This window comes from Hyaena hyaena, unplaced genomic scaffold (assembly GCF_003009895.1).
Source record: "Hyaena hyaena isolate Hyena2069 unplaced genomic scaffold, ASM300989v1 scaffold_10, whole genome shotgun sequence".
NCBI lineage: Eukaryota > Metazoa > Chordata > Mammalia > Carnivora > Hyaenidae > Hyaena > Hyaena hyaena.
In genome coordinates, this window is record NW_024080642.1 from 6,022,558 (window position 1) to 6,039,821 (window position 17,264).

At 43.5% G+C, this 17,264-nt stretch overlaps 1 protein-coding gene across 1 annotated transcript in view; it reads left to right on the forward strand.

Annotated features, from left to right (window-relative positions):
* Window positions 1-17,264, forward strand: part of VPS53 (VPS53 subunit of GARP complex) — a 135,037-nt gene continuing 117,773 nt past the window's right edge. Inside the window, exons 1-4 of the mRNA XM_039253311.1 lie at window positions 1-190; window positions 1,991-2,071; window positions 10,787-10,836; window positions 12,494-12,560. Coding sequence (XP_039109242.1) covers window positions 104-190; window positions 1,991-2,071; window positions 10,787-10,836; window positions 12,494-12,560 — 285 coding nt within the window. The 5' untranslated portion in view covers window positions 1-103. The remainder of the gene's footprint in view (window positions 191-1,990; window positions 2,072-10,786; window positions 10,837-12,493; window positions 12,561-17,264) is intronic.

Below are 17,264 nucleotides of genomic sequence, written 5' to 3' on the forward strand. Positions count from 1 at the left end.
CTGAAGAAAAGGAGGTTTGCCTGAGCGCTGCAAAGAGAGGGTTGTGGTTCTGCAGCTTGGGTGGCGGCTGGACGTGCGACTCAGGGTTGAGGTGGGCGGCGGGATGATGGAGGAGGAGGAACTGGAGTTCGTGGAGGAGCTGGAAGCCGTGCTGCAGCTCACGCCTGATGTGCAGCTCGCCATCGAGCAGGTGAGCAGCCCGCCCCCAGACGGGGGAGGAGAGCGGAGGGTGGGGAAGTCTGGGGGCGGGACGCGAGGTGGGATGCGGAGCAAGCGGTCTTTGGACGGAGAGGTGGGAGCTAGGCGCCGAAGGAAAGGAAAGGTTTCGGGGGAGGTGGTGATGGGAAGGGGTTGCTGAATCCAAGGGAGGGAGAGAACCCTTTCTAGGCCCTGCCTATCTGGAGGGTGAGGCGTCCTGGTGGGTTTGAGCAAAGGAACCGTGCCTCCTGAATGCGTGTACCTGGAAGAAGGGGAGTTCGTGGATACCATCCTCAGATTTGGGGGATTGTTTACCAGGCTGGTGTGCCGCTGCCCCCGCTTCTCAGTCTAGCCCCTTGTGAGGGACTCGGAATTGAGAAGGGGAACAGCTGTAATACCTGAAGCGGGTCACAGAGCAGAGGGGACAGGGTGGAGAAAGGACCCCTTTACCATACTTAAATAGTTGAGAATTTCTGCTGTTGATTAATTTGGATTAGGTTGAATATTCCTAAGAGGCCTTCCTTCCTTTCAGGGACTCTTTGGTTGATTAAATTATCAAGTTTATTGAGTTTTTAAGAGTATTGTATTGGAAATAGTGACCTAGACTTTTGTGCAGGATTTTGCTCCTGATAAAGAGAGAGGATCTCCCTTAAAGGAATCGGTGCAGGGGGTAAGATTTAAGAAAAGGAGGCTTATGCCACATTTAATGACCACTGGAAAGTGTTTTTTGAAATAAAGCGTTACTACTACCATTGCTAATAGTATTATTTTTTTTTCTAGCATTAATACTTGTTATAGGTCTGCCACCATACTAACTTATTTATATTGTCCCATTTATAGATTTTTCGAATGTGTGTTTTTCTACCAGTGATTGGGTTACCCATACAAAGGACACTTGGCACATCCAAAGGATGCCAGACCACTGGGCAAAGGTTTTGTTGTTCAGGCCACAAGTCCCCACCCACCTCCACCTGACAGAAACAGACATACATTTCATTTTCTCTTTGGACCTAGTGGGCCCTAATAGAAGAAACAAACAATGCAGTCAGTTACGGTCAGCAAGGATTTTAGAAGAGAGCCTTTTGGCTCTTTCTTAATAAGACTGAGTTCTGGCATAGGTTTATCTAATAAGCAGCCATCAGGGAAGAATTGGCTTCTCAGAATGACTGTCTTGAGCTGGTGAAATCCAATACCCAGGGGATCCATCACTCCACCGCCCTACCTTGTCACATGTTCTTTAAGTTGTAGCTTTTGAAGGGAGTTATAGTTCAGAGGCTGTATTCTTTCTTCTGGTAAAGAGATAGACAGTTCCTGAATGCCAGCTCCATTTCCCGACACTATCTGGAGCATAAAAATTGCCTCCATGCAGAGTGAGTTCCAATACTGAGCCATCACACAGACATAGTGCCTGCGTCTTTTATCCAGCCTTTCCTAATACATTCATGTCATCAGCTGGTTTAATCTGAGAGTGGACAACGCCCGTTTATTTTTCCTTGTCCCTGGGATTTTGTGGACATCTGTGTTGCCATGGTTGCACATTCTGTTCTTTGTACCAAGATGTTAAAATTACAGATGTTAGTGAAAATCAGAGATTTACTTTAACAGATATTTTCCCAAGCAGCTGATGTAATTGTTAAGCCTTATAAAATGAAGAAGTTGTTGTTAAGCCTTTTAAAATGAAAAAGGGTATGTTTTTTGCTTTCCAAGAATTTACCATCCGGTAGGAAGGAAAGAATACATTAAGCAAGACAGCAAGATGACAGCTATTTTTTAACCCTCTGTCTTTATATAGGTGTTTCCAAGCCAGGACCCTCTAGATCGAGCAGATTTCAATGCGGTGGAGTATATTAATACCCTGTTCCCAACAGAGCAAGTAAGTATAGGGTTTCTTTCATTTCAGTGGCTTCTGGCTCATCCCAAGTGTTAGGATTGCTGTGATTGCTACATAATCTAAGGAGACTTGATAAACACATGAGAGCTAAATTCAAATCAAACCCTGTTGTAACCGATTGGGGTATGGGGGAATTACCTTATACCAAATACTGTTGTGTGAGAGTGGAATTCTTTGTATTGTGAGCATATTATTAGAAATCGTAATGGGGTGCCTGGGTGACTCAGTCACTTAAGCGTCTGACTCTTGATCTCAGCTCAGGTCTTTTTTTTTTTTAATGTTTTATTTTTCTAGGAGAGAGAGAGAGAGAGAGACAGCATGAGCAGGGTAGGGTCAGAGAGAGAGGGAGTCACAGACTGAAACAGGCTCCAGGCTCTGAGCTGGCAGTCAGCACAGGGCCCGACGCGGGGCTCGAACCCACGAACCGTGAGATCATGACCTAAGCAAAAGTCGGATGCTTAACCAACTAAGCCACCCAGGCGGCCCATGTCAGCTCAGGTCTTGATTTCAGGGTCATGAGTTGAAGCTCTGCATTGGGCTTTGTGCTGGGTATGAAGCCTACTTAAAAAAAGAAGAAAGAAAGAAAGAGAGAGAGAGAGAAAGGAAGAAAGAAAGAATACCTTTAGCCTGTAAGAGACACCCCCCGCACACATTTTCTGTATAAATTGGGAAGTAGAAAGGATTTTTAAAACTAATTGGGAAGAGCAGGAATGAGGTGGGCAGGATAACCCTGGAGTCATAAAACTAATCTCACTCCGATTTTGAGATGCAAATTTTCAGACTTTGTTTTTTATTTTGTGATGTTGGGTGATTTGCCCATACAGGAAACAAACATTCAGCAAACATTCAGTGGGCACCTGACAGGTATTAGTCACCGTGCTAGATGCTAGGGGCACAAAGATGAATAATACCCAGTCCATGCCCTTGAAGTGTACATGATCAAGGTCAGGAGGAGACACTGGTGAATGCTGTGGGGGAAGTATGTAATGTTTTAGTGAGGAACAAGGGAACAGTTCTTCCTAAGAAAATCAAAACCTCAGAGAGGAGGCAGCCCTTCTGCCAGATCTTAAAGGAGTCATTCCTTCATTTAGTCACACGCATTTATTAAGGGTCTACTAAATGCCAGGCACTGTTCAGAAACTGGAGAGAAATGGTGTGACAGGCAGGTTCCTGGTATTATGGAGTCTAGTGTGAGGAAGAAGACAATAAACAAATCAACAAGTAAACATAGAAGAAATTATCGAATGTCGTTGATACTATGCAGCAGGTGCAGCAATAGAACATGACAGCGGCGGTGGGCGGGTGGGGGGGAGCTCCTTTAGATAGGTGGTGAGCTGCTTCCCTTTAGATGAAGACTTGATGCCTCTGAAGGATCTGGGCCTGTGGCAGACTGGGAGAACACTGTTCTAGGCAGAGTCAACCAATGGGTAGATCTAGGATGACAGGGAAAGAAGGTCATTCTAAGCCCAGGACGAAGGCTCGGAGATGAGAAATACAGAGTGTGCATGGAGAGCAGAGCCTCCTAGGAGATAAGGCTGACGGGGTGGGCAGAGCAAGGGTACTGAAGAGACCATGTTCTCTAGGCTTGCAGGCTCTAGTTTTGGGTACCACATGCCTCTCAGTGAAATATTTTCCACGCAACTCGTTTTCATGGGGATAAAGTTAAGCTTGTATAGCCTCGGAGTATTTTGTACGTATCTGAGTACCAGTGTTAAATAAATCAGGTTTTAATAGTGTTTATTATGTAAATAATAAAAATAGAGGTTTTTGTCATGTACTGTCAATAAAGTATACTGTACCCAGCCCCACAAAATAGATGTTTTAATGTTTTCTCCTCACACTCTAATGGACATTATTGCAAACCCCTTGGGGATGTGCGCGCCCTACGCTGGAGATGGAGACTCTGGGCACTGGGTGTCCACTTAGGGACTTTTGATAGCCCGGGGTAGGGGTGGGGCTCAGTCAGTTAAGCATCCGACTCTTGATTTCAGCTCAGGTCATGATCTCAAGGTTCGTGAGATCAAGCCCCGTGTGCGGTTCTGTGCTGACAGTGTGGAGCCTGCTTGGGATTCTCTCTCCATCTCTCTCTCTCTCTCTCTCTCTGCCCCTCCCCTGTGCACACCTTCTCTTTCTCAAATAAATAAACTTAAAAAAAGAAAAAGAAAAAGGACTCTTGATAGGGTAATGACCGGATCAGATTCACATTTAAAATATTCCATCTGACAGGAAAGCAGAGGGTGAGTGGGGGGAGGGCAGGACAGAGAGAACTGGCAGGAAGGCCAGGTAGCAGGTCACCTGCTGGGGACGATGAGAGCCCAAGTGAAGACTGGGATGCAGAGAGCAAGTCCAGGGAGCCATTTAGGAGGCCAGGGTCACAGACTTCGGTGGTTTAAAGGATGTGGAATCTAAAACTCCCTCATCTACTGAACAAAACACACTTGTTCTGCCCATTTCTCTAAGAAATCTGAGCCTGGAGGGGGGACAAGACAGATGGGGTCCTTACCGACACAGAGCTTCTGGTTTACATTAACAGGTAATAATTACACCATTAACAGACTCTAAGTGAGTTATTACAGCTCTACAGTAGCTTGTTTGTGTAAGTGTGGTTTGCTGCTTGCTCCCTGAAGAGTCCGGAGTTCGGCTACAGCTGTGATGATAGTGAACATTTACTGAACGCACGACACCGTCGTGAACACTTAACAGTGATCGGTCCACCCCTTTACCATGCCTGTTTGCGATGAGAGTAAGGAGGCACAGAGGGAGAACAGGCTTCGCTTACATGTGAGCGCACTGCCTTGAAGGAAGGGCACCAAGTACTGTGGAAACTCGTGGCCTTGCTTAGTCTAAGGGACCCGAAAGGACTCCCCTGAAGAAATGGCATTTCAGCTGCACATTAAATGCCAAATGAAGGATTTTTTTCATTAAAAATTTGTTTTTCATGTTTATTTATTTTTGAAAGAGAGAGACAGTGGGAGCATGAGCCTGAGGCAGGCTCCAGGCTCCGAGCCGTCAGCCCAGAGCCCGACGCAGGGCTTGAACCCATAGCCACGAGATCATGATCTGAGCCAAAGTTGGATGCTTAACCGACTGAGCCACCCAGGCGCCCCCAAATGAAGGATTTTGAGCTTTGCTCTCTAGCCTGGCATGGAGTGGGACAACAGTAGATGCCCTTAAGTTAATTTGGGAGTAAGGAAGAAGAGCAGGCTTTAGTGGCAAATAGAGTAGGAGTGGGGTGGAAGGGTAAGCTAAGTTTTGAACATTTTGGGGCCATCCAGGTGGAAGTATTGACTTGGATATTTGAGTCTGGAGCTCATAATCCTCATAATTGTTAATGTTTTGGTATATATTCTTCCAAGATTTTTCTTTTATTTTTTTAATTAAATTTATTTATTTATTTATTTATTTATTTATTTTGATGTTTATTTGTTTTTGAGAGATAGAGGATGAGCAGGGGAGGCACAGAGAGAGACAGAGACACAGAATTCAAATCAGGCTCCAGGCTCCAAGATGTCAGCACAGAGCCCCACACGGGGCTCAAACTCACAAACTGTGAGATCATGACCTGAGTTGAAGTCAGATATTTAATCAACTGAGCCACTCAGGCACCCCCTTTTGATTTTTGTTTTTTGAGAGAGAGCATGTGCTCAAGCCACAGAGTGGGCAGAGTAGGGGAGAGAGAAAGAGCGAGAGTACACACGCGTGCGAGAGAGAGAGAGAGAGAGAGAAAGAGAGAATCCTAAGCAGGTTCCACACTCAGTGCAGAGCCTGATGGGGGGCTCAGTGCTGTGACCCTAGGATCAGGACCTGATCTGAAATGAAGAGTTGGATGTTAACCACCTGAGCCACCCAGGCTACCCCTTCCAAGCTTTTTCTAATGGACATATTCAGGGGCGCTTGGGTGGGTGGCTCAGTCAGTTAAGCATTCAACTTCAGCCCAGGTCATGATCTTGCAGTCAGTGAGTTCAAGCCCCCAGTCAGACTCTGTGCTGACAGCCTGGAGCCTGCTTCAGATTCTATCTCCTTCTCTGTCTGCCCCTCTCCCACTTTCACTCTGTCTCTCTAAAAATAAATAAACATTAAAAATTTTTCTAATGGACATATTCATTTTAAATAAAGTTGGAAAAAATGTTATGATTCTATGTGATTGGTTTTTTTTTTTTTTGAGGTTTCACAGATGGCCTTTAGAGCTCATTGTTTTCTGTGAAAGAGGAATGAAAGAGGAATTCTAGGAATTAGTTGGAGATAGAAATTTGGGAACAACTGGTATAAAGACAACAGTTTTAGCTCTGAAAATATCATTTGCCCCACCATATCAGGAATGCTGACTAAACACAGCAATAATAATTGTTAGATTTGGAAATTATATAGGAAACCATCAGGGTCTCATTTCTTCCTGACATGTTTCTGTATGTATTTGATTTTAAACTACTGAAGGTAGCAACTAGACATTTGTCATTCCACGGATGTAGTTATGTCTTGTCGAATCATATCTCCATGTGCATGATAACATGTAGTGAAGTTTCTCAGCAAACTAAGGAAACTAAGGTAGTCTTTACTTCCCCAATCCCAGATTTACACTTAGCAGTTCATTTTTTTTTTTTAAATAGCAGTTCATTTTCCAGCCCAGATTCCCATGGACCATAATGACTAGGTCAGAGAAAATAGTGGCATGATCTGTAATGTCTTTCGCCTATTGCTAGATCTTGGGCAAAACCCATCTAAACATGTCACGGACCTGCAGCCAATACTTCTGAGGCGAGATTAGAGTATTTAAAGTAGATGCCAGTGTATCAAGAATGAGTTTAGTGTCACTGTCAGGAGGAGGGTGTGTATGCGGTGTGTATGACTCACACGCCCTTGGTTGCCTAGAGGCGTCCGCCTGGAGAGAGGACATCTCCAGATACTTCTAGCTTGCTAGGTGCATGTAGGAGGGGCTCGGCTTCCCGTATCTAACAGGGCTTTGAGGGTACTTCTGAAGAGTAGCCGGGTTTGGTAACAACGATCTGGAAAACTTTCCTCGTCTTCTGGTAGAAAACTGAAGATAATGTCATTTGTCATGTCTTAGAGGTTTGATTAGGGGAACCTAGATAAAATCTATAAAAATGGGTTGTAAAACAGATATAACTAAGAACTTTGATAGACAGTCACGTGGAGCTATTTCTAAAGATTTTTTCCTAAAGAATTTTTAATGAACCCCCCCCCCCAATGCTCTGGATCTATGTTGTTAAGTGGAAACAGTAAGATGCCAAATTGTGTGTCATTCCAGTTTAATTTTTTTTAAGCCACATATTTGCTTAGAACAGTAGAAATATGCCAAAATGCTCATGATGATTATTTCCTGATGGAGGTGCAGTGGGGAGTTCTGTATTTTCTATAATCAGCAAGAATTGCTATTAGAATCAGGAAATACTTTTCAGTAAGATGTTTTTAAATGATAAAACCACACAACCACTGTATAACTAAACTAGATGGGTAATTCTCAAAGAGGAGATGTATGCCCTGCCCCCAGGCTCACCAATCTGGATTCCTTTGGGGCATTTCCCCAACTCCAAGGGAGTCCCTCAACCCCCGTGAGGATTACTGACCTAGCAAGGAGTGTGCCACATCCCTCGGGTACGTGGGATGCATAAAGTTATGCATCTAACTTTAGAGGTAACATGGTTGGGGCGCCTGGGTGGCTCAACTGGTTAAGCAGCCGGACTCTCGATTTCAGCTCAGGTTTGCATTCCCACCAAGGGTGTAGGAGGGTACCCATTTCTTCACATCCTCGCCAGCATCTGTTCTTTCCTGAGTTGTTCATTTTAGCCACTCTGAGCGGTGTGAGGTGGTATCTCAGTGTGGTTTTTGATTTGTATTTTCCTGATGATGAATGATGCTGAGCATCTTTTCAAGCATGATAATTTTAAAATATTTCTTTCTGGTCTTTTAATAGTTGCATTTAAGCAAGACCTTCGTGTTTAAGGATTAAATTTTAGAATTGGTTAGTGTACCGCCCTGAATCAATATTTACTGTTGTGGAATGGTCTCGAAGTTATATTGTTAAGTGAAAAAAGTATGATGTAGGACAACGTGCAGTATATAAAGAAGGGGACGTAAGTTATGGACATGCTTTAAATTTAAATACGTAGACTGTTTCTGGGATGGAATAGAAGAAACCAACTCAGAGCCATTGGGTGGACGGGCAGGATGGGGAGAGGATGCCTTGATTTTCACTAATTTATCCTCTTGTACCATTTGACTTTTTTGGTCACATACATGTTTTACCAGTTTCTTTTTTGTTTGTTTGTTTTTATTTTACTGATTTCAAATAAATTATGATGTTTAAATTTGGTACAGTTATCCATTAGTACAATGAATTCATGGCTACCTTTCACCCCAGTTCTTCAGATGTTAACATTTTTTATTTTATTAAAATTTTTTTAATGTTTTATTATTTATTTTTGAGAGAGAGAGACAGAATGTGAGCAGGGGAGGGGCAGAGAGAGAAGGAGACACAGAATCAGAAGCAGGCTCAGCTGCTGACAGCTCAGAGCCTGACACAGGGCTCAAACCCACAAACCATGAGATCATGACCTGAGCCAAAGTTGGACACTCAATCGACTCAGCCACCCAGGTGACCCAGATGTTAACATTTTAATTTTTTAATGCCCTCCCCCCAATTTTTTTTTTTTTTGAGGAGCAGGTTATGCCCAGTGTACACATGAGGAGGTATATTGCCCTCTGTACCTAGAGCATGTTTGTAGTGGCAGCGCTGTGCCAAATGTAGGTCCTTGAACAGACTCCGCTCCAGTTATCACACTGGTGATTTATACACAGTCCAGTTTCAGAGTAATTTGACAGCAGATTCCTCAATTAAAATAGTTACTAAAATAACTTCTCTTTTCTGACATTCATCTTCACCTTAGTCTGGATTTCTGAAAATTCTCAGTAACCAGTGGCTTCGTCAGAACAGTAGTCAAAGATGTAAATGGCCTGGTCTGACATCTCACTTGTGACCTGGTTCTTTTACCAGGCCTGCTCTTGGCAGGCCCCTGGCCTCCTCCTGCCGCCAGAGGTTGCCGGTAACAATTAATAACCACAGTCCCTGCATCAGCCTTGCTTCCTTCTGCGGTAAAATATCTGTTGAGGGAAAAGGAAAGAGGACTTACAAAAATTATGTTTTGAAAACTTGAGTTAAAATGGTGCTATAAAATTGTACAATCCCTTTTCCACTAGGGGGCACCATTTCCTCGCATTTTTCTGCTGATTAAGGTTGGAAATAGTCCATTTGTTTGTCATGGCCTTAAAAAAATTGAAATAACTTTATTATAATTATAATAGCAATGTATAGCCAGTATAGAGTGGTTAGAAAATACTTATAGGCAAAAATTTCAAAAAATTAGAATCTCTTCTCCTTAGATTAAAACTACGGCTACCGATTTCATAGACTACAGCTACCGATATGGATTCCAAAGCTACCAGTGTTTATCCTTCCAGACATTTTTTTCTAATGGATCTACAAACTTAGGAAAAATAGATTTACTTATTTACCAGAGTATAACATGAGGTAGAGGAGCACTCAAGTCTTAAGTGTACAATTTGATGAATTTTCACAAAATGAAGACGGCCATATTAACCACCATTTGGAGAAATAAGACATTCATGCACCGTCTTTAGTTGGACCCCTTCTTGCCTCCTCGCAGTAACTGCCTTCTCTTTTAAAAAAATTTTTTTTAATGTTTATTTATTTTTGAGACAGAGACAGAGCATGAGAAAGAGGGAGAGAGGAAGGGCAGAGAGAGAGGGAGACACAGAATCCAAAAGAGGCTCCAGGCTCTGAGCTGTCAGCACAGAGCCCAACGCGGGGCTCAAACTCATGGACCACGAGATCATGACCTGAGCCGAAGTCGGCCGCTTAACCGACTGGGCCACCCAGGCGCCCCTGTAACTACCTTCCCCAAAGAGAGCCACCATCCTGGCTCCTGACATGAGAGAATAGCCTCACTCATTTTTGGACTATATAAATGGAGTCATACAATATGTGCTCTTGTGTCTGGCTTTTTTGGTGCAACATTATGTTAGTAAGATTTATCCCTGTTGGATGTTGTACTCTTTCATTTCAGTTGATGTATTTTGTTGTATGAATTTGCCACAATCCTATATACCAGGGTCAGCACACTTTCTATAAAGGGCTGGAGAGGAAATATTTCAGGCATTGTGGACCATTCTGTCTCTGTTGCAGCTATTCACCTCTGCCTTTGTAGCTCAGCAGCAGCTGTGGATAATATGCAAATAAATGGGCATGACGGTGTTCCAATAAAACTTTATTTACAAAAAAATAGATACCAAGCTGGAATTTGCAGTAGTTGCCGACAACTTTTTTTTTTAGTTTATCTATTTTGAGAGAGAGTGCAAGTGGGGGAAGGGCAGAGAGAGAGAGAGAATCACAAGCAGGCTCTGTGCTGTCAGCATGGAGCCAGACCTGGGGCTCCGTCCCACGAATGGCGAGATCATGACCTGAGCCAAAATCAAGAGCCAGATGCTCGATTGACTGAACCACCCAGGCGCACATACTTTTTTTTTTAAGCTAAAATTGTATTACGCTGTATGATTAAATCTTTTGTGGTATCATAAATAGCCTTAATAGCTCATTATTTCCCTGTAAAGGAGAAGTTCTAGAAAGTGAAGTAATTGTTGGCACTTTCCTTCTTTTTGTAGTCTCTGGCAAACATTGATGAAGTTGTGAACAAAATTAGACTGAAAATACGGTAAGTAACACATATGATTATTAATAATTGATGAAAAGTATGCTGTTGATTTTAGTTAATCATATTCTAGACCACACTTAACTGTTAGAACACTGAAATCTCAAGTTTGCTGTTTATGACAACTTAAAAAAATAATTCCTTAACTGGTTTCCATCTGAACCTTGTGGCAAAGAATTGGATTTTTTTGGTCAGTCTTCAAATTATTTGTGAAAAGGGAAGGAAGCTTTAACAGGCTATTCAAAATGGTTCATTACAAAAGGGAGTAAAAACATTTCTTCTGTATTTTTATTGGTTTTATTTCCTTAGCAGATTTATGGTTTTTTGTACCTGCAGGGCTTAGATATAAGGATATATGTATCCCTTGGCCATGTACCAGCTACAATATGGTCACGTGAGCTCATTGGCGTTTGTGGCGACCGAAGGTTAAACATTGTGATAAACCTGGAGTGTGCTTGTCAGAGTTAGACATCAAGAGTCCTTCCTGCCCAGTAGCCTGGTTCTGGTTTATCCATGTCTGGACTTCCATTTGTGACACATGGAAGATGATAGACGGCACACGGTTGAAGTCTGTACTTCAAATATAGTTTTTTTGTATTTGTTTTGTTTGACTTTTGATGAAGAGAAGCCTTCATTTTGAATCCGGGAGATGATTTCCTTATTCCCTTACAAGCTTTGGGTCTTTGAGTGAAGACCTTTGCCATGAATGTATTGTTTAGTCTGATGCCTGAGGAGGTGCAAAGAAGCATCTTGTTCGGTGGGCTTCGACTCTAACAATTCTAGTAGAGACTACTAAGTTGGCCGGGATTTGCACAGAAAATGGGAATTCCCTAATGATCTAGGAATCACTGCAAACCAACATACCTTTAAAACACTCTCTCAATGGAAAGTGGAATTGAACTGGTACAAATTTCTCTGGTTGAAGTGCCACTAAATGGCCCCTGTTGGAACTGGAGACTGCAGATCCACCTCCTACATGGATCGTGGTCAGGGCCCAGAGGATGAAGCACCAATTCCATATAGCACCCTTAGCCCTTTAAGTTTTTGAGGTTGTGCCTGGGGATTTGTGGGGGGCAATTTCAAGTCTCTGACTTGTTCCCAGAGAGTTTCAGCAACATTGCCATTCCTGGTTTTCTCCACTGAAAAATACTAAGTTCTTTTGGACAGCTCTGAATATTAAGCAAGAACAGGCTACTTAAAAGACAAAGTCTGGGGCAGCTGGGTGGCTCAGTCAGCTGGGTGTTTGACTTTGGCTCAGGTCATGATCTCACAGTCTGTGGGTTCGAGCCCCATGTCAGGCTCTGTGCTGACAGCTCAGAGCCTGGAGCCTGCGTCCAATTCTGTGTCTCCCTCTTTCTCTACCCCTCCCTTGCTTGTGCTCTGTCTCTCTCTGCTTCTCAAAAATAAATATTAAAAAAATTTAGGAAAAAAGACAAAGTCTACTCATCAGTCTGTGCTGGCCTTGGCTTCCTACATGGCCATTGCTGCCTTAGCTGGGGTCCGGCCCTCAGTCTGCCTTCTGTCATCCAAACTTGTGTGTTGTTTGGACAAGGACGTGCACCCTGCGGAAGTTAATGGATAAGTTGCCAACTTTTTTCCGTTTGGTCACCCTAGAGTAGAGATTGTTTTAACAATTTGTATCCCTTCACTTTTTCACTAGGAGATTGGATGACAATATTCGAACTGTTGTAAGAGGTCAGACAAACGTGGGGCAGGATGGCAGGCAAGTAAGTAACTTATATCTCCATATTAATCATACTGTCCTGATTTCTTCATGACCCAACGACCAAGTGACCAAAATGTTGATCTGCCTACTTGCGGAGAACACTTTCTTTCTGATCTGTCCCCCATGCAGCAGGAAGCGTGCATGCCTTGTGCCTACCAGAGGTGGGCTGCCCAGACCAGCAGCGAGCTCTCACCCGGCGTCCCTTGAACCAGGGGAGCACAGCTCACCCGGACCAAGGCCATGCAGGCTTCAGTGAGAAAACCAGAGTCTCCTTGGCTTTCCCCACGGTGTCAGACACGGATTCATATCATAGTTTTATGGATCTTTTTGAATCTAGCTAAGGAGGGCTGTTGGAAGGGAATGAAGGGGGAAAGGGGTGTGTGGGGAGGAGGCAAACTTCCATGACTGAGGGGCCAGCTGTTATCTGTTAACCATTTTCCTTTTCATTTGGATTCTCTTCTCTTTAGGCATCTTATTTCAAACATTGCTGTCCTAACAGAGATTCTGTGCATGCCTTTTCTGGTCTTCTCCTATGCAGTGTCTGCTGCTCCCTTTCCAGTGCTAACTCGGGAGGTCAGAGTGTGCCCCATAATAGCTTCAATCCTCTTTTTTTTTTTTTTTTTTTTTAAAATGTTTTTATTTATTTCTAGCAGAGAGAGAGGCAGCAGGAGCAGGGGAGGGTCAGAGAGAGAGGGAGTCACAGACTGAAACAGGCTCCAGGCTCTGAGCTGGCAGTCAGCACAGAGCCCGACGCGGGGCTCGAACCCACGAACCGCGAGATCATGACCCAAGCGAAAGTCGGACGCCTAACCGACTAAGCCACCCAGGCGCCCCAGCTTCAATCCTCTTATGTGTTCTCTTTGACATTTTTTAGTGCAGCTGTTTTCTTAAAATATACATTATGCTACCCAAACGTTGGGGGGATGGGAGGTGTCATCCTATGTAAATGCCCTGCTCTCTCACATTCCTGTTTCCTCTGCTAGTAGTTCATAGGTATTATGAGTCTCTTTCTTTTATGTTTTTAGTTTTATCCATGTCTCTATTTCCCCTGTATTTTATGACTGACTCTTCCTCCTGATAATCATCTTCCATTGGCCTATTTGTAAGTATCTACTTTCTTCCTCGTTGTCAGCAGCAGCAGTACTTGTGTATAGACACATCGATTTCCTCGACGGATCCGATTTCCTGGTCCCTGCATGGTTTTTAGTCCTTACTGCTTTGTTTTTGTCTGTTCAGGTTTCTCCCATGAAGCATCACTTCTTTGGCAGGTGAGGCCTGTGCCCATGGGGCCCTTAGAGGTAATAAAGAGTAACAAGGTAGCTTGCAAAGAGTCCAGCCTCCTTCTGCCCTTTAACTTTCCTTCTGTGTGTCTGGTCTTGTCGTCTGGCTCTTCAGAAACCTCAGTGGCCTCTGTCTACCAAATTGAATCCAAGTTCCTCTGTTTGGCATTCAAGGCCTCAGTCTGCCTTTCCAGTTCTGTGTCCTGCTGAGATCCATCCAGACAGAAGACTTCGTGCTCCACAAGCACTGTGCTTTCTGAACTCATGTGTTTTGCTTCGTTCTGTCTGAAATGCCCCCTCCTCTTTTTCAACCAGTAACGTCATTTCAAAAGCTTACCTAAGGCCCAGATCAAACACTCCATGAAATTTTCTGTTTCGCTCACCTGGATATACTGGAATCAGAATTTTAGACCTAGAAGGGACTTGGAACTCATCTGGCTCACACTTCTCATTCGACACATGAGCAGAGTCATCTCGATATCCCTTAACTACACGTATATCCTTTCTGCCCACAGACTCCCAGGCCTTTGCGTGTGTCCTCCGTTTGGCTTTCGTGGCCTCCTTTGACTTACCAGCGAACAAATCTTGTCCCTTTCACTAGTTTATAAGCTTCTTGAGGCAAGAACTAAATCCTCTTCGTCTTTATATTTCTCTCAACACAGAGTCCCCATGGAATAACGTTTTATTCAGCTGTATTGAGATTATTTATTTATTGTAAATAAACAAAAGCCCTTTACCATAAAACATTTTGATCAGCATGTGTCCCTGTAAAGTTGCTTAAAGCTTGATTTGTGTGTGACTAGTCTCGAATGACTACTATTTGAAATCATGACCCAACCATTGAGTGTGATTCAGCCTGCACTTTGAATGGCTCACTGAAGTGCTCACAAGAGTGTTGGGTATTTAAAATTTCAAGAATGTGAAGATAAATGTAAATGGTTCATCAAGACTTTTTGTTGGGTCATACTTTGTAGGTATGTATCTTTCAAGTTAGTTGTTATGTTTTAACCCATGGTCACAAACTAGCAGCAATGAAGGGTCGGGCCCCAAATTCGACAGCCCGTGGGAATGTCACCCTTCCCCACCTTCACATATTAATAGGTTACAGGTTGCTGCGGCGGGGCCGGGTCAAATTACAGAGAGCAAGACCACATTTTCAAGAATGTTTAGATAGCATTTCAATCTGTGGTGGAATTTTGTGTTCGTCTCCTTAGAATCCAGACAGAGAGGAAGCCCAGAAGAAATAATTGCTTTTCCTGTCATCCCCTCCATCTATCTTTTCCAACAGTTTGTAATGCAGGCTCAAGTAGAGACTTTTTTTTTCCAGGGAGCTTTTGAATCCCATCCGTGTCAGCTCCTAGGGGTAAAAGCTTTGCTGTCCAGCCTTGGCTGGCTGGTGGTTTGCTAAAGAGAGACTCCATTTGACTGGCGCTGACTTGGGAGAATTATAGATGTTCCAAAATACTGAGTTTTATAGGTCAAGAGGCCTAAGATTCCCCTCTTCCCTGGAACAGAGTAAAAGTTTGCCTTCAGAACTTGTTTTCTAAGCTTCTGAGGAACACTCAGGAACTCAGGAGGAGAGCGGCATTACGGGCAGAAGGAAATTCTGGTTTTATAAGTTTCATCTTGATTGTGTTCAACCAGAACCAGTGTGCTTTTTAATCTGTAAATGTGTGTGTGTGTGTGTGTGTGTGTGTGTGTGTGTGTGTGTGTATGTTTATTTCCCATTCATGGCATCTTGAAAGACTTTTTTAGCAAACATTTTTGAAAAGCGGTGTTTCTAACTATAAAATTATTTTGGGGGAGACAGTGATTTAGAAATTGAAGACTCAGGAAGGCACTTTCTTTTGTTCTTTGAAACTTAGGAACCGGCTCCCCGATCGGCATTCTGCTACACATTTCGGAGGGCCTTTGCTCATTGACCACCTCCTACATGGCAGACTTGAACTGGTTTAGTCTGGGACCTCTTCTAACCAGACTGTGACGCTCATACAAAGTTAATACAGCACGGAATTCTCCCCATTTTCTTCTGTTGAAGTCATCAGGCAAAAGCTTTAATTAAATGCCCACATGTTTCAAACTTTGCGGATAAGATGAGTCAGTTCCACTAATTCATGATCTGATATGCTACGAACCTTACCCAGCTTCCCAAGAATTAGAACAGATAGCTTGACGGTGGGTAGAAAAGAGGTGCATAGAGGAGTGGGCTAGAAAAAAAGGCAGCTGAAGAAGAGAAGCCAGACTTTGACCAGTGCCCTGCAAGTTCACTGAGAAACACCAAGACAATCAGCCTTCTGTCTTCTCAAGCGGAGCTTGGCTACAGTATTACTGTTGCATCAGAGCGAGGCTAAGGTTTGGGAGGGGAAGAAACCGTTACTGCCCTCTTCAGCTTAGCTCACCAACATCTGATTTGTAAGAAGCTTCCAGTATCTGTAGGACAACCTTCCTCCCAGTTCAGGAATCCTTCCTATGGCATCTCTGACATTTCATTATCCTTCTCCTTCTGCTTGGACACTCACAGGGATGGACAGCTCACTCCTTTGTTGTTTCACAGGACAGGCTCAGCCTGTTCCAGTGTCCAACAGCTTTAATTGTAAGAAACTTCTTTTCTTCTTAGACTGAACTGAAATAGTAAAATAGACCTCATTGTAACTTCTCATTGTCAAGTTCTGCCAGCTGGACGGGTGTGTAATCCCTTTTCCTTATTATGGTTTCTAAAATTTTAAGTAGATATTATGTTCTTTTTTTACTGTTGCCTTTTCCAGACTAACCATTCTTAGTTTCTTCAGCTTTACAAACTGATCCTTCCTCATCCTGGCTACCTTACAGTTTGTCAGCTGCTAACTTCCTTCCTTCCTTCCTTCCTTCCTTCCTTCCTTCCTTCCTTCCTTCCGTCCTTCCTTCCTTAGAATCCTGTCAGCACGGAGCCTGATGTGAGACTCGAACTCACAAACTGAGATCATGAACTGAGCTGAAGTCAGATGCTTAACCAACCGAGCCACCCAGGCACCCCCATCAGCATCATTCTTAAAATGTGATTCCTGGCCAAGAGGAGACACGCTGTCTGGACATACAGTGGGACAGTTTACCTCCTTGTTCTAAACTGGGGTTGTTAATGTGGGAATTGGGGGCTAAGGGACTGTCAGCTTCCTGAAATTATTCATTTTTGTATGGATCATAGACTTATTTCTGGAAAGAAGACTCATTGATTTTTCAAAATTCTCTAAGGAGTCTGTGACTCTTCAAAAGTTAAGGACCACTGGTTTAGAACCTGTTTTCCCATTCATTCATTACCTTGGAGTTTTGGGTGAAATTCGGGGCAGCCATTCATGTTGGCGTCTACTGAGTTGGCAGCTGTCTGAGATCCCCAGGTCAGGAATTTCAAACAGATGCTCACAGAGCTAGAAAAGTAACCTCAGTGGCTT